The sequence below is a fragment of the Hetaerina americana genome, unplaced genomic scaffold, assembly GCF_022747635.1.
Source record: "Hetaerina americana unplaced genomic scaffold, ioHetAmer1.1.p SCAF_1, whole genome shotgun sequence".
Classification (NCBI taxonomy): Eukaryota; Metazoa; Arthropoda; class Insecta; order Odonata; family Calopterygidae; genus Hetaerina; species Hetaerina americana.
In genome coordinates, this window is record NW_027286069.1 from 24,965,500 (window position 1) to 24,983,683 (window position 18,184).

General features: G+C 34.4%; 1 protein-coding gene across 3 annotated transcripts in view; it reads right to left on the reverse strand.

Moving 5' to 3' along the window:
- The window catches only part of LOC139689341 (synaptic vesicle glycoprotein 2A-like), a 48,028-nt gene that overhangs the window by 15,874 nt on the left and 13,970 nt on the right, over positions 1 to 18,184 (reverse strand). For all 3 annotated transcript variants that reach the window (XM_071586432.1, XM_071586427.1, XM_071586439.1), the window contains exons 4-8: positions 15,604 to 15,784; positions 13,656 to 13,807; positions 8,822 to 8,994; positions 5,392 to 5,553; positions 357 to 580 (exon numbers count right to left, since the gene is read on the reverse strand). In XM_071586432.1, coding sequence (XP_071442533.1) covers positions 357 to 580; positions 5,392 to 5,553; positions 8,822 to 8,994; positions 13,656 to 13,807; positions 15,604 to 15,784 — 892 coding nt within the window. The remainder of the gene's footprint in view (positions 1 to 356; positions 581 to 5,391; positions 5,554 to 8,821; positions 8,995 to 13,655; positions 13,808 to 15,603; positions 15,785 to 18,184) is intronic.

An 18,184-nucleotide genomic window follows, 5' to 3' on the forward strand; every position in this document is an offset into this window, starting at 1 on the left:
AAAATGTTATTACATCCCAATCAATACAAATAATAGAAGATTGAAATTATCATCTTCATTACAGATGGTTATAACTCAAAAGAAACACAATTTGTGCCATTCAATCTCAATCTGGTGAACTGAGGGTGACAATGGTACATTTAAAATTACCACCCAAACAAAGAATACACAACATAAAAACTTTAGTGACACACTCTACTATACTGCTTGAATTCAGAGTCTAATGGTAATAGCATGGAGTTTTGAGTTTGATTCATGTATTAAAATGGGCAGACTTTCATCAGTCAAATTAAGGATAGAGGGAACATTGAACAGAAAAAAAATTTTATAGCCATGGGGTTGATGCGGAATCTCACCGAACATTCTCCACGGAGCGGTTGAATAAAACACCTTCATAAGAGAGGCCTGAGAGAACGCGTGCCCTGGATGCAAAGGCTCGGGCCTCCATAGCCCGTGTCCTTTCAGGAATAAAGGCACCAAGGCCGAGGTGAGCCATGCAAGCAGAGGACCATGCCAGGACAAGAAGCAGGGTTCTTCCACCATTTGGGGCCACAAACAGTTGAAGGAATGAGTTTCGAAACTGTTGTTGGTCAGTGAAGAAGAGAAAAGAATAATGGATGGCTATAAGCTACATACATACTTGTGTGAATAACTTTCACAGAGATAAGCTACAAGGCAAATGAAAATGTTTCACAAATAGACAAGAGTTTGTAAATTTGATTGCAATTGACAAATGGGGGAATATATTTTTTAATTGAAAATTGCCAAGGATTTCTTAGTTAATTGCTCTAATACAAAAATGCTGCTATTTATTATAAGCCATCTGCAAGAGAGCAAACATTTTCACAGGAGGCGATATCTGAGAGTGGTTAAAGCAAACTAAATTTTGTATTTTACATAGCTAATGCAAAATTAATTTTTTTATAAATTTAAACACATAAAAGTTCACATCAAAACAAAAACACAATTAGTGAAAAGGAATATTGTTTGGTTTTTTAATGGAATTATTGACACTGTAAGCATAAAGTTTTGGTAAAATTAAAGGTTATTTCACTTATCGGTACCGTTTCATTTTAGATATTTCATGGAGACAAGAGTAAAAGTCACAACAAACAACTTCATTTAATCACAGCAGACATTTTGAACAAACCGTCACAGTTATACAAAAAACATAGCATTTAAATATGTAAAGGCTTAAGAATATTTAAAATTCTATCACATAGATTATTGTTTACACATTAACTGACAATGATATGAAATGACAGTTCTGTACAAATTGAAATAAAATTTTACCTTATTAAAGTGAAAGATCTACTCTCATTTTTTATACCAACTTTTTAGCTGAATGCTGTGGTTATTTCTTGCATAGTTTTTTTTTTTTAATTTATCCTCAAATGATCTTAAAAATGACAAGTTTGAGAATCATTTCAATTTTTTCTCAAAGAAATTACACCCACAACTGTGGTGTATTTCGGAAATAAACTTGATTAATGGTAGACCAGAAAAAGGCTGTTTGTATGCAAGGGTGCATGCCATTTTAATCTGTTTATTTGTACTGAGAATTCACCAGGTATTAGGATTGGTTAACTTGATGTGCTAAACGAGACAAATAAATAAAAAGAACATGTTTTTATCCACATAATGTTTGTTGAAAAAATAATTCATTTGCCGACTCGTATCCTAATCAAACTTGTTGATATTTATAATAATAAACATTAATTACCACACAGGGAAACAGAAATGAAAGCATAATTTATAATGCACATTTTTAGAGTAGTAAAAATATTAGCATAAATGTCCCTTTGATAGCTTAAATGCATCTACACCCAACAGTATTAAGTTTGGTAATATTGCATTATTAGAATTATGATAAATTTTAAGTAATTGCAAAATAAATTAATAAACACCAATCAATTAAAACATTCCTACCACAATTGCAGATAATTGAGAAATGTGAAGTATTGATGAATATTAAATTTCTTCCATGTTGCGATCTTGTAATAAAAGTAAAAATAATAGTTTTGATTGATTTTTCATTTGATTATGTTGCAAAAACATGTCATTAGAACACATAGAAGCCATAGTAACTTTTAGTCCCTTAATAAATACATTGAAGCCAGTACATTTTGCAGGTTTATGTCTTATGCCCTTAAGAAGTCAGCTTACAGCACAATGGTTTAGGTTGTGCATGAAACAAGTGAATGGCATCTGCTTACAAAATTCAGAGGAATCACATTTATGCTGGATATTTCCTTGAAAAAAAAAACAGCTACCAAGTGGCACCATTCCATCATTCCAGTAAAACTGAATTCTTATCACAATTTTCCATAAATAGCGGTATTTGTGAGCTGTGGGTCAAGTGAACAATTGATTATGCAAATGTGTGAGTGAATGGAACTTGACTTTGGGAAGGTGAATCACTCAATGAGTGATGTTGTTCCATTCATTGTCTATTATTTTGAAAGGACTAGCATTCTTTCCTAAACAACTAGTAATATGCACACTTTTTCATATAAAATATTTGACCATATGTGACCAATCACATCTTGTTGTACACAACTGCTGATGTTGATTTTAAACATTAAAATGTCATTATTTTGAATTATTTTTACAGTTTCGTTTTTAAATTCACTTCAAAATGCCTGTTCCTTGGTTTCTTCATGTAGATGTATATATATATATACATATATATATATATACATATATATATATATATATATATATATATATATATATATATATATACATATATATATATATATATATATATATACATATATACATATATATATATATATATATATATATATATATATATATATATATATATATATATATATATATATATATATACATATATATATACATATATATATACACACACACACATATACTACCTTGATCAAAAAGTTCCCGGAATAACCACCGTGTGGCCCTCCCATCGTTCCGATTTGAGTTCTGTTTTTTTTGTTAAATTGGTACATCTGTTGTTGATATTCCCTTTAAATCTTAGTGTCATAACTTGACATTTGCAAAAGTTACGTAGCCAAGAGTACATCTATCTCTGTGTGTGTTGGCGATTTTTTACAATTGCAGAAATGGATTTAAATTTGCAACAACGAACTTGTATTAAATTTTGCGTAAAAAACGGATTTAGTGGCGCACGGACGTTGGAAATGTTGGAAAAGTGTTTCGGCAACGATTCTCTAAAAAAAACGGTCGTTTACCAGTGGCACGAGCGGTTCAGAAGTGGTCGTGAGTCAATCGAAGATGATGAACGCAGTGGCAGACCATCGACATCGAAAGTCGGTGAAAAAATTGATAAAGTAAAAGAAATGTTGGTCAATAACCGCAAATTAACCATCAGAGAAATAGCGGAGGACTTGAACATTGCCTATGGATCCGCCCAAAACATTGTGGTTAATGATTTGGGTTTCCGTCGTGTAGCAGCAAAGTTGGTGCCAAAAGACCTCAATTTCATGCAAAAAAGAGACCGTGTTGACGTCGCAAAAGACATGATTTGCGAGGCTGAATCCGATCCCACATTCATCAAAAGGATCATTACTGGAGACGAGACGTGGGTTTATGAGTACGACACGCAATCCAGACATCAGGCAAGTGAATGGCGTTCACCAAATGAGCCGAGACCAAAAAAACCACGTCGTTTTCAGTCAAAAAAGAAGGCAATGCTGACGGTTTTCATGGATTACAACGGTGTAGTGCATCATGAATTTTTGCCAGAAGGCCAGACAGTAAACAAAGAGTATTATTTGGGCGTTATGAGACGTTTGCGTGAAGCAATTCGCCGAAAGAGACCAGAAATGTGGGCAGAAAACTCGTGGATTTTGCACCATGATAACGCACCGTCGCACAGTGCTATCATTATTCGTAATTTTTTGACGAAAAATGCAACAAATACCATCCAACAGCCACCGAATTCACCTGATTTGGCTCCCTGTGACTTCTTTCTGTTCAATCGAGTTAAAAAACCATTACGGGGAACGCGTTTTAGCAGCCGAGAGGAAGTAATGGAAAAATCGCAGGAAGCACTGATGGACATACCGAAAACCGAATATAAAAAATGTTTCGAGGATTGGATCAAGCGCTGGCATAAGTGTGTTGCAGTCGATGGGGATTACTTTGAAGGGGACAATATAGATTTAGATGAATAAACTTGTATTTTTAATTTTCTGAATAAATTCCGGGAAATTTTTGATCAAGGTAGTATATATATATAGGTCATATATACACACACATGTAGATGATGTAGAAGCACTCACAAGAGCAATATAACATTTGGACAGCACAATAGAATGAAAAATAAAATAGATGTACGTAAAAGGACACCCACATTGTAGATCGTTTGAGCTTTTGACCATCTATGAGGCCTTCTTCAGGTCAGACTGGAAGGTCTATGGAGGAAACTATGGAGTTTGGGGGAGGGGGGGGGTTTACTGGGTATACTGGGAAAGGAATTAAAGATGGCAGTTAAGGGTGAGAATTTTGAAAGATCTGAAAGCTAGTATAAGTTTGGATACATGTAGAGTAGAGTTCTCACCTCAATATTGGTGACTGAATCGGATGGGGATTCCAGGACCGTTAGGGAGAAACACTGATCGAAGGAAAGGCTGTAGGAATTTGCATGTGAAGGAATAGGACAAGAAGAGAGTGAGGCAGAGTTACAAGAGTAGTGGTGATTGTTCATTTGAATAGATAAGGAGGTAATGCATTCACCTATGTAAAATGAAGTGCATAGTTTGCATGACAAAATATAGGTAATGTTTTTCAAGAGGCAATTAGTGTGGGAACCAGGTGAGGGGGCAATGAGAGGATGTGGGGAGAGAGGAGCAGATCTGATAAGCAGACAAGTTCTACATCATTAAACTACTAGGAAATTTGTCAGGGGGGTGCAAAAGGGCTTGGTGGATCTCAGAATGTTTCTGAGATTGGCAGGTCATCTGCATGCGAGAGAGGGGCATTGGGGTAGTATAGATAAGGTCGTGTCATTGTTGTTTAAAATAGGAAACAGTTCTTTCAGGAAGTTTTTGTCTATGTGATCTGGGGAAATAGGTGGTGCAGAGGTTGAGCCCTGAATCGGATGTGGGGTTGTTTTTCTGTGGTGTGCAAGGTCAAGTGGAGTGGTGGATTTTATTCTGTTGGAGCTTTTCTGGGTAACCGTGTTTTTGGAGTGCATGGTGTGGATTGTGGAGATATTTGTTGAAGGTGACATATCCTCTCCCCTCTTCCCCCGAGAATGGCATTCTGATGATGACGACCATGCTGTTGATATGTCAAAGCTACATATGTGAGTGTCCTTTCTTTGTGTTTCTATGTTTCATTTTATTTTAATTCTTTCAGATGTAGACGAAATATTTTAAAGCAAATTCTTACCATTTCCAAACCATGGGTCATGTCCCCTAAAACTGACTTTCCTGGTGATGGTGGAGAGAGTAGTCCAGGAGGCAAGGGGGGTCGCTTCCCCCCTGGAACCTCCAATTCGGACAGCTGATACTGAGGAGAGGCATTTCCAGAATTGTTTCCTTCATATATTCTCTGCAAAAAAATCATGCATGATATTGGACATTATTTTACAGGTAAGGCAAGCGGCAAGTTCTAAATGGTAAACAAAGATTTCTATTCATGTAATAAATATGTTACACCAATAAAATGCTAATCTAATTGATTTATGCATGCTTAAAATTTAATGACACTTTCAATTTGGTGAAAGTGTCATTTTTAGAAATGTATATGTATGTATGTATGTATGTATGTATGTATGTATGTATGTATGTATGTATGTATGTGTGTATATATATATATATATATATATATATATGTGTATATATATATATATATATATATATATATATATATATATATATATATATATATATACATATACATATATATATACACACATATACATATATATACAAAAAATATATATATACACACACATATGTATATATAAGTATATACACACACATATATACATATATATATATATATTATATATTATATATATATATATATATATATATATATATATATATATATATATATATATATATATATAAAACACAGATGTAGATTTTTAGAATATAGAGACACAAAGAAGACGACAGCCGTGCTGTCGAAACGTAAAATAACAAATTGTGAGTGTCCTTTCTTTGTGTCTCTATATTCTAAAAATCTACATCTGTGTTTTTTATATATTTGTGTGTCGCCGAAGAGCGTTCCATTTCGAAGATATTTTATATATATATATATATATATATATATATATATATATATATATATATATATATATATATATATATATATATATATATATGGTCAAGTATTTTCTTTCACAGAGGACTAGTGGTCAACAAAATGATTAATATAAGAATTACAGTAGAGCCCCCATCTAATTTTTCTTTTCTTACTCTTGCCACCAACATGACTTCTGCCCTAGCTGGTCATGCATGATCAATGTAGCAGTCTTTCAGCACCATATTATGAATTTAATAATTAACTCAGCCCAGTTTGATGCTATCTATCTCAATATCTTTGAAGCATTCGACTCCATCAATCAGAGCCTCCTTCTTCATATGGACAGTCAGCAGTTTAGGATCCATAGAATTTCTTGTCCAGCTATTTTAGCAACACGACCCATTGGGTAATGCTGCCTGGTGCATTGGTTACCAGTGATGTCAGGAGTTTCCCGGTGCAGCTTTAATCTTTACATCAACATATCCATCCTCCATATTTCTTTCCTCCCAAGCTCACATCCTGCTTTATGCTGATAACTTCAAGATATTTAAATACGCAGAGCTACAGACTTGTTATGGTCTTCAGGGTGCCAAGATGAAGCCATTTTCTCATAGGCCTTGCCATAGCGATTCATGGAAATAAGAGAACTCTATGCATTAAAATTGTATTTTTCAACTGATTTCCTTTCAATGATTTTGAATTGCTCTCCCATAGGATTGATGTCAGCTCCATCCACTCTCAAATATCTTAACAGCATCACTGATTTTTTTGATAAATTAGTGAAACACTGAGTCCCACATTTTTGCAACATGTTCACTGCTGTCATTCTGTCTTCACTCTCGGTAATGGTAGTTCTTCAGAGATGTATGAAAAATTGAGAAATGGTGACTTTTGATTAAAAGGTGTTCATTTTCAACTTTATAATTTAAAATTATTTAACAATCATATGCATGGAGACACACAGCACAAATTGTCCAATATACATCCACTTTATGCATCGCATATCCGATCCATGATTATTTAGGTAATTGGTATACATTGTATTTCCATGGTTGGATACCCATCCACATGCTTCTATGGATATTTAGTGTATACACATAGACACCCAGCACCACACAATAGTTGAAATGAAATTAACACTAATTCAATAATGAAATTTCAAAATATGGTAACTTTGTTCACACTTTTTGGAAAACTAATTAATATAGAACCACATTGATAAATCTAAAGCCAAATTCTGCTGCATATACAATGGATATACAGGATCTGTCCTAAAAAAATAAGTAGAATAAACAGGGGGAAAATTTTATTGCAGATCAAAGTAAAAATTACTAAAACTCTTCAAAATAGTACCCTAATGCATCAACACATGGAATTCGGCATCTCTGCCACACATATGGTATGCTTCTTGTAAGTTACCAACAGGACCATCATTCAGGCATCTCGTCGTGACATCTTTGATATAATCCAGTGGCTCAAAATGGTGCTCAAAGGGGTTGTACTTGGGTCATACTCAAAGGCCCATGTCTAATCACCAGTAAACCCCGATTCTTAAAAATTTGGGTCACTTTCACAGTGGTCCAAGGCAAGATTGTCATACAAGCAGTCTTCCGACAGCACCTTGGGGAGCATCTTGGCACACCTTCCTCATGGCTAAGTCTTCCGTAAGAATGCAATGCACAGTGGTTTTCTGAATATTGCACTCTCCTAACATCCTGATCCTTGGGTGGTCAATCAGAATTGAGCATGTATCTCGCTTTTTGCACATTTTCATCACACTGTGTTGTTGATTGATGTCCAGGGCATTCCTCATTGTCAAACTTCCTCCTCATTACCCTCACACAACATCCTTTACAAGAGGAAAACCATCAATTGGGACATTCCTCCATCTCTATAAGCATCCTTAACCACGGTCATGGTCTTGAAACCTGATTTCCTGAATTTAACACAGATATTTTATGGCATATCATTGCTCCATGGATGGTGGCATTGTGAATTTGTTATGCAACCCCTAAAAAGGGGTTCAGTCTAGCAGCGATCTGCGGACTGTAATGGGCCGCACACAACTGATGCAGGTTGTGGTACTTTCCAAAGACCTCTCACCATTTTTCCCGCCACAAATCATCCCATTCCAGTCATCTGCTTCACCCGAAAAAATCGGTTCACCCGGTTTATGGGACGGGGACCTGGTACATTTAATGTCATATATGATTATCCATGCTTGGATATTGGAGGACATTTGCTTATTCATTGAATAGCAATTGCATGTAATTTATACATCCCATGGGTAATTAATAATAATTAGACTGCATAAAAAAATATAATGCATAAAAAAATCAAGCTACTCATATATCATTAAAAGCTACTAAATTCTAGTTACATCAGTGAAATCTCAATTAAACTTCAATTATTAATTCAAAATTAGGTCCACTCATTGAAATTGTGGTTAGCTGTTTTTCACTCGTTAATTCTACTCATTCATCCACTGGCAGTCATAATTATACAGAAATGGATGTTTATCCAGACAGTTGGAAGAAGGAGAATAACCAAATGGAGTTAAGTTCACCTGGTAAACAAGCATGGCTTCCACATCCCGTCCAGCCTCCATGAGGTATCTGGGTGACTCTGGGAGGAAGACGACTAGGCTTACAATTGCTGCCAACGTAGGTAATGAGCAAACAAGCAGGAAGCGATGCCATGCACTAAAGTGCTCTGAGTTTTCTTCAACGACTTCCAAACCTTCATGTTGGCGAAAAAATATCACAAAAATAAAATGTTGAAAATAATCAAATAGCTTCATTAATTTGAACATTTTTTAAACACAAGTATCCCATCCTTTGATGATATATATATATATATATACACACACACACACACACACGAGGGTCATCCGGAAAGTAGTACCCGTTCGTGCCGCATGAAGTGCTGACGACGCGAGTAGCCGCTGGACGAGGTCAGATAGCTTCAGTGGCTTGTCTGCCTTCTCTGAGCCAAGTTGCGTGACGCTAGCATTGCCTGTGTTGTTTCTGTGATTGTTTACAATGTTTAAAAAAATTGAGAACGCCGCCAGTTGTGAAGTGAGGGCAGTGATTAAATTCCTCAATGCAAGAAACGTTCGCCCATGTGATATTCACCGCCAATTAAAGGAGGTGTATGGAGACAATGTAATGGACGAGTCGTCTGTTCGGCGGTGGTGTCGCAACTTCAACATGGGGAGGGGGAACACACACGACGATGAGCGTTCGGGGAGACCGTCTGTCATTACAGACCAACTGGTGAGCTCAGTTGACGAATTCGTGAGGAACGATCGGCGCGTCACAATTGATGACATCTGTGAGCATTTTCCCAATGTTTCTCGAACAATTGTTCATGAAATTGTTAAACACCATCTGCATTATGCAAAAATTTGTGCAAGATGGGTCCCTCGCAAGCTTACAGATGAGCACAAAACCAAGCGTATGGCTGCAGCACTGACGTTTTTGGGACGTTATTCTGATGAAGGAGACTCTTTCTTGACTCGCATAATTACTGGTGACGAAACATGGGTTTGTTATGCATCACCTGAGAGTAAACGACAGTCAATGGAGTGGCATCATGCTCATTCACCAAACAAACCAAAAAAATTCAAGACAGTTCTGTCCACCAGGAAACTCATGGCAACCATTTTCTGGGATCGACGAGGTGTATTGCTTATTGATTTTATGGCCCGTGGAGACACTATTAATGCCAATGCGTATTGTGAAACATTAAAGAAATTACGGCGGGCAATACAAAATCGGCGGCGAGGTCTATTGTCTACTGGTGTCATTCTCGTTCATGACAATGCCAGGCCTCATGCAGCTGGGATAACACAAAAACTTTTGCAGCAATTCAAATGGGAAACTTTCGACCATCCACCGTATAGCCCGGACTTGGCCCCTTCAGATTTTCATCTCTTTACAAAGCTTAAAGACTTTTTGGCAAGAAAAAGATTTGACAGCGATGAAGAACTTAAAGAAGGAGTGACCCTGTATCTCAATGAGCTGGCGGCGAAGGACTATGCAGCAGGAATACAGAAACTTGTCACACATTATGACAAATGCCTTAATTTGCTTGGAGATTATGTTGAGAAGTAGTTTAAAGTATCCTCTTTCAAATAAAATTTTTTATGTTTGTTAATATTTACTTTTGTGTCTTTATTCCACGAACGGGTACTACTTTCCGGATGACCCTCGTATATAATATATTTTTTACCCCTTTGAGAAAAAACAGTTGAATTTCAAAAGAAAACTGTTTAAATTTAAGTTCTTGCAGAAATTTAACAGTAACTGTTTGTTGAAATTTACCAATAACTGTTAAACTTCAATGGTAATTGGTAAAATTTAACATTAACAGCTGAATTTTAAGTCACTGAAAGAAAAATTGAAGCTTTGTTCCACCTAATGTTTTAATATTATGACCCCAGGTTTCAATACATAGTATCATCTAACAGTAAATGTTGCAATTCAATACTAAATATTCAGATTCACAACTACTATGTTGATAGTTGGTTGTTGAATTTAAAATAATATATCCACTAAAGGCAATAGGTTTTGACAGCAAATACATTAAACAATTTTTCAACTGTAAATTCAAAAGTTTTACAACAGTTATTTCAACTGACCGAATCAACTCTTAAAATGTCAAAGGGCAGAGTTTCATAACTTAGCTATAAAATTATTGCATCATAAAATTCATAACAGACCCACAAAAAAAATATGATGAATAAAGCTGCTTATCAAATTACTATTACAAATTACTTAAGTTATATCTTGAGTAAAAATGAACTGAGGATCATAAGCACATCTACTGAAGGAAACAGCATACATGTACATGTACTGAGAGGCTGAATGACATGGAATACAAGTCAGAGGGCTTGCTGAGAACATAATGTAAAATTTTGAAGGAGGAGTACCTTAGGGAGGACTAAGAGATGATTATGTAGGCCAATTGTGTTGGGGGACACATGGCAAAAAAGCAATCAGGGCATAGAAAATCCAGTGGGTGAGAGAGAAGAATTTTAGGGTTGCAATCAACTAATCCTCAGATGAAATTACTGCTGATAACAAAATTCAAAGATTGTTACGTGTAGTTGTGCTGATTTAACATGATTTGCTCAGAAAATTTTATTTGACCAAAGCAAATTTTTCAATAAATATATTTACTCTTGTGAAAACTTATTATTTATGTCAACATATGAGTATTTCAAAGTTTTCCTTTTATTTTGATACTCAAAACGAGATAAGTGCCTTTCATGACACAAACATTTTATGGTTAATTGTGTACACAGTCTGTTTTCACAAACTAAATGTTAAACTTGATTTATTCTTGTTTTATACAATTAATTAAATAAAGCGACTTTTATTGATGCTGTACAGGGACATATTGTGAAGCCTGCTGAATATTCATCTCTGAGCTACAACATTACTGAACCTCATGTATAGGTAAAAACATGGTTAAACCACTAAAGAATTAATATGCCAAACAAAAATACACATACAATGTAACCTTACTTAGAGAGCACTTTGTACAGCAAGTAATTTCAATTTTTTTGGCATGGAAGGCATATCATATTTTACATATACTTACATACAAAAAGTTGATTGCATCAGTTTATATCCAATTGGATGATATATCCTATCATAAATGAATGTTCATTCAATGAATATAATAAAAGAGAGGAAACTAAATTTCATGAAGAAGTTAACAGTAGGGTTTAATGTATCAAGAGATCAATCTGTTCGGACCACTCCATTTTGAAGTTCAGTAAACCTTAATGGCTTATGCTGAAGGCTGAGTAATTAATGAAGAGAAATGTTTTCACAGGTTCCCTTACTTTTATAATGGACTTAAATGATTTTGTAAGGAGATTATCAGCGATAATCCACGTCAGGAGTAGCTTGAAATTTGCCAGATGAAACAAAATCGTGTTAAAATTTAAAATGTAACATGGAAACTTTTTTCCTATCATCACAATGTTATTTGAAGATAAAATTTCAAATAAAAATATCTCATAATTATTCTAAAAATTGTGTGCCCTTAGAAATAGGACCGCAATAAATGAGACTGCAATTTGATAAATCCCCAGATAATTCTCTGAAACAGAGATGTCAATTAAACATGAAATTAATGACGCTTGTGGTCTAGGAGAATCAAAACTCAGAATCAGCTTGTTAGCGTAACAAATAGCTTAAATTAGCACACAAACATATTCATTTTGGTGTCATGCATTGTTATTTTGCATAGGTTCTAGTGTAAAAAATTATGTGAAATGCACACAGCTACAAAAATTTTATGTAAACAGCTTAAATTTAAAAAAAAACTTTTGAAATGTGTCAAATCAGTAGCAGAATCATTGTGACCTGAAATTGTACACTTTGAAGTAGGGTCTAGAATAGCAAGGAAAAGGGGTCTAGCAATAAAAAAAAAATAATTAAATGTCTAATAACATTTGAAAATTTGGAGTTGCATGATGATTTGGAAAGATGTAATTTTCCCAAAGTTATGGCTTCTACGGATAGCTTGAGTTAAATGAAACTATAGATATAAATGTTCAACTTTACCTGCACTTGTAGGGATAAACCAAAATATCTAAGTATCTTTACAAGGAGGAATATTTTATCATATTATACTCTCAAGGAGGTGCTCAGGAATGAACGTCTGCTACCGATGGTCATACAGATTGTTTTTAAATACAGCCAGACAAATGGATGTGATTGAGTTTAAAATATATTTTCAACAAGCTCCAAAGCAATGCTGGCCATTCATTAAAAGATCGTATTTTCATTTATTCATTGGGAGATAATTGAATATAATTTTATGTAGAAATTATGATGCATTACAATTTAGCATAGATGTCAAAATTCTACAACCAAGTAAAATAAAGCAAATTCAAAAGTTCGGAATGTTAATAATTTCTAAAATTTAAAACAGTATTTAATTCATTTCACCACTAAAAAAACAACAAAAAAATGTAAACAGTGGGATAATTAGTTTAAAAAAAACTATGAAAATCGGTTATGAATTCCCAAGTCTAGGAAAAGATCAGCAGTGAGTGAACTGAAATGCGTCAATGGTAAAATAATTATTAAAAAAATACACAGTTCATAACTCTAAGTCACTACTTGTTCACTGTTTTTAAATCATATGTTCACCATTTGTTTTCCACTCTTTTGCAAGTAATGAAGCAGGAAATTCATGGCATAAAATGGTAGATAACTCCATTAAAGTATTCCCACCAATCACTCACTGGTTGTTTATCACTAGATAACAAGCATGGGAAGGTTTAGGAACCTTTCATTTTGTATGATTAAAAAATATTGGGTTGACATTTTATGTTAATGTATTTTACCCAAATAGGAAATAGGTAACATAGTACTAACCTGTCCTAGGAATAATAGCCCAAGCCATCAGTGCAACGAATATGCCTCCTAGAGCCCAGAAGACTAACATCCAACACATCCACCGACCTCTATCAGATTTTGGCACAAATTCACTGACGTAAGTCAAGGTTACTGGTAATGATCCTCCCATTCTGAATAGAATGAAAGAAAATAAATTATTTTTCAAAATTATCTTTGAATTATTGATATTTTAGGACACATATTTCATTAAGTTCATGCGCTTCAAAATCAACATGCTCTTACTTGTGAATGATTCATAAACAAACTACTATAAAGTGTCTTCATTTTAAAATTGATTGAATTCAATCATTATTATGCTAATATATAGTTCAAATTAATAAAGCCAAAATTTTGGTCAAAAACTCAAAGAGGGCAGACTATTAACAAGTGTTACTTTAAAGGGTTTAAATTTAATTTCCAGAAATTTGTATTGTCTTAATTCTACCATGATTATTGGTAAACTGTATAGAAAAGTGAGGTTATCCAATTGAAACAAGGAACACATATGCTGTGATCAGTAAAGGTGCAGATATTTTGAAGTATTAATATGTGCATGAGGAAAAATCCAGGATTACTGAGAATAGAGATTCAGGATTCAACAACACATGAGACCTAAACTAATCATCTTTTATTCAGTGTAAAATAGGGAGTTGAACAACAAATAATAACATGGGGCAAATATATTTACACAAATGTATGCAGTAACATACATACTTGTGTTTATGTTATAGATTTATACATACATACATATATATGCGAATATATGTGGGTTGTGGTCATCTAGGGGGTAGAGCATTGGACTGCTGACTGAAGGGGCTTGGGTTCGATTCCCCGGCAAGGCACTATGAACAGCTCCACCCAAGCTATATGATTTTTTGGGCACCAGATCTTCATGGGAAACCATAACGGCCCCCCTACCCTGATGTGTGACTTTCACATGCAGTCGGGCTTAGTACTGGGTGAACTCTACCATCACCTACTGTGTTTATGGTTATATATATATACCCGAAGGTCGATTTGTTAGATGTTGATAGAGTTCCCCCAGAACAAAGCCCGACGGCTTAGTAAATTGTGGAATTCATGCATCAAGGTAGGTGGGCCAGTTCCTTTCCCTGTGCCAGTTATGGTTTCCCAGGAAGATCTGGTAACCAAAAAATCACATAGCTTGGGTGGAGCTGCAGGTGCCCAGAGATTTGCCCGGGAATTATATATATATATATATATATATATATATATATATATATATATATATATATATATATATATATATATATATATATATATATATATATATATGGCAATATAAAATGATGTAAAGCAACATTAAAATAACTGAGCTGTGTAGGACAATAGTTTGGAAATTAACTTATATCATTTTGCTAGAGATACAAAAGGCAGTAAATAAGATTGGGTCTTCCCCTCTTAAAATATTTGAAACCTCTTCGGAAGTCACAGCAGAAGTTGATGAGTCATTTTTAAAAGACTACAAAGTACTTGATAAATAATTTGGAAGCTGGATCCTTTTTCTAACAAGTGAAAATGATTATTCTTTCAGAGAGTTCCTCATAATTCTCCATTTTCCCCTTTTAAAGTTACTTTAGAGAATATCAAACTTAGTGCTTCCTTTTCACTCTAGCTGGTATTCTTGTACACTCCCATATTATCTCACCTCTCAGTCAAAGTTTACAAAATATTTCCATCCAGCTTACATTTCAAGTAATAATATTTTTATTTCTTTAGTAATTTTCTTTTTACCATGATTATTTTGCTCAAATATTAAATTTTCCTATCCAAAGTCACTGTTAAAACCACTGAGAAATTTCTGCTGAAATTAACAATGCTTCTCGTATTATGAGGACCTGAAAATTATGGCTGAGAAAAATATAATGATTAGGAAACAAAGTTAGGGAAAAATTATTTCTCTCACCCAAAACCTGAGAAGAAGCGTGCGGTCATGAAAGTGCCATAGGTTGGCATAAATGCTGCGATGACACTGAACATGGCTCCGACACTTAGAGCTGACAGGAGAGTGCGCCGTCTTCCCATTCTGTCAGCCAAGTTACCCCAAACCATCCCGCCGACCACCATTCCCAATAATGTGATTGCACCTGAACATGTGATTTAGGGATAAAATGAAGCGATTGATTAGTCCTTATTTTCACCCTAGTTTCTGAAAATAATTTAATAAAAATTATTTGTCAACCAAATGGATGATATAATGTCAGAATAATGCATTACTTCATCAACTGAATGAAAACATAACATGAGTTTTTCATTTAATTAAACTTTATACCTACACCATTTGCTCCAAAAATATGTCCTTTGTCAGAAATTAAGAATTTGATGTCTGTCTGATAACATTCCATCTAATTGTAGGTCTAAGTGCACTCCAAGAAATGATGATAATAATATATATGGTCTTACCATACTAGTTTTCATAGAAATTGTTATTGAATATCAAAGAATTAATGCTACCTGCTATTATGACAGTGACAGACAACCACCAGAAGAATTATTGATTAATGGTACAGATATTCATGCAGTTTTCATGAAAAACTGGCCAGATAATGTATGAAATAATGCAAGAACTGTAATGGCTCATATAATAGAGATGAAAATATTCATCTACAATATACCTATAATTAGCGGTTTCTATCTATTTTTTCAACAGGAACTAATTAGCAAAAGAAAGAATAGGGTTTCATTCAGAAAATAAATAATTTTAGAATCAATTCTGAATAACACCCTTGTTAATGTATTAATTTATGGTCAAATTAGACATGTAACATGCTTTTTATTTTGCTCACAGGATATGCTTTTTAGTTTAGGTAGGACTATGGCTGTCACCACTTAAGGCAGGGAAATGAATGTCAATTTCAGCAACTATATCAAGGAAAGAAATCATAAAAAGTTTTCCCATAGTAGCATTTTTACTCTCTAACACATTCTTTCTTCTCTGCAGCATTAATATAAAATTGATGTCATATTTGTGAGTTTGTCATGCAATACTTGATGAATTCAATGGTGATAATAGAACAGCACCAGCCCACCTTTATTCCAATGATAATGATTAACTTGGGGTAAAAACCAATCTCTATTGCATAGTTTCAATAATTGGCAATTCAGATAGAGTCACTATTCAGATTTAGAGAGAGAGCATGTTTAAAGAGTTAACAGAAACCCTTTAAGAAAGCTTAAACATTGAATATACATAATATCTGTTTATGAACTATTCATAAATGGATTTAATATTAATTTCATCGTTTTAAATTAATACAAGAACCATAGGGACACATTGAATCATTCAGTTACAATCCAGCTTTCTCAAGAGAAAGTCGAATTGTAACAGCAGATCATCTATTTTGTACTGAATTTTAATTTTTCTCTCTGAAAAGGTACTCCAAAATGAGGTTTTTATGATCCATTTCCTGATAATTTGTGTAAGCTGTCAATATTATTACTCTATTATAATTATTTCCTCAATTGAGCTTTAATGCCTTGTGTTTTTCCTTCATGATACTTCAATTGGTGGCAATTCCGCTAACTAAGTAGTGAAATTATTACACTTGTTCGTCTGCATCCTTTCCTTATTTTGTCATAATAGAAAATCATCTTCCTCACAAAAGATAAAATCCATTAATTATATGGTTTTCATTTTGAGATCAGTTATCTTTTTCTATCCCATCTCTATACAGGTTTGTATCCTTCTCTGTTTTTCTCTTTCCTCTAAAAGTAAAACTATTTACAGGTAGGTCATCTTCAAACAGTAGCACACTTAGCATTTCCCTGAATATTCGAGAATTACCAATTATGTTTTCCTTTAAATCATTTAATGCTTTCCTAAAGTATACATAAATTATCGAGAGTGATAATGAGCACTTCCACCTTGCTCATTTATTCTGATGGTTTTTCAGTCAAATCTCGGTATTTTGTTTTTCTCTAAGTTCCCTCATTGCATGACTGCATTCAGCCCTAAGCATGAGGATTCCTTCATCACGTTCATCAATAGCGTCCATCCCATGCCTCGAGTATTAATGCCCACGATTACCTTATACTATGAAATTTTTCTGTATACTCCTCAAGTACAAGGTTTGTATAAAAAGTATAGTCACAATTTTTTCCTGAAATTTGCATGAAGTGCTGAATTCAGACTAATGATTAAGTGTGCACATGATTGCAGATTGAATAGGCATTGATAAGATGACAGTGCATACCATTATAACTTAAAAGTTGACGATGAGAAAGATCTGTGCTAAACTTGTCCCAAAGTCTGGATGGACGGACAACCATAAGCAGACTCGATTGTCTGCTTGCCAAGACCTTGTGCAATGGCATCAAGACAGCTCCCCAACCCCCTTACAATCCTCATTTGGCATATGCAGACTATTTCCTATTCCCAGAAGTGAAATCCTCCCTTAAATAACACCACCTGACCCTAAGTGTCATCAAAGAAACTTGTACGCGGGGCCTTCATAGGGACCTTCTGGAATCCACCAATCAGGGAGCCT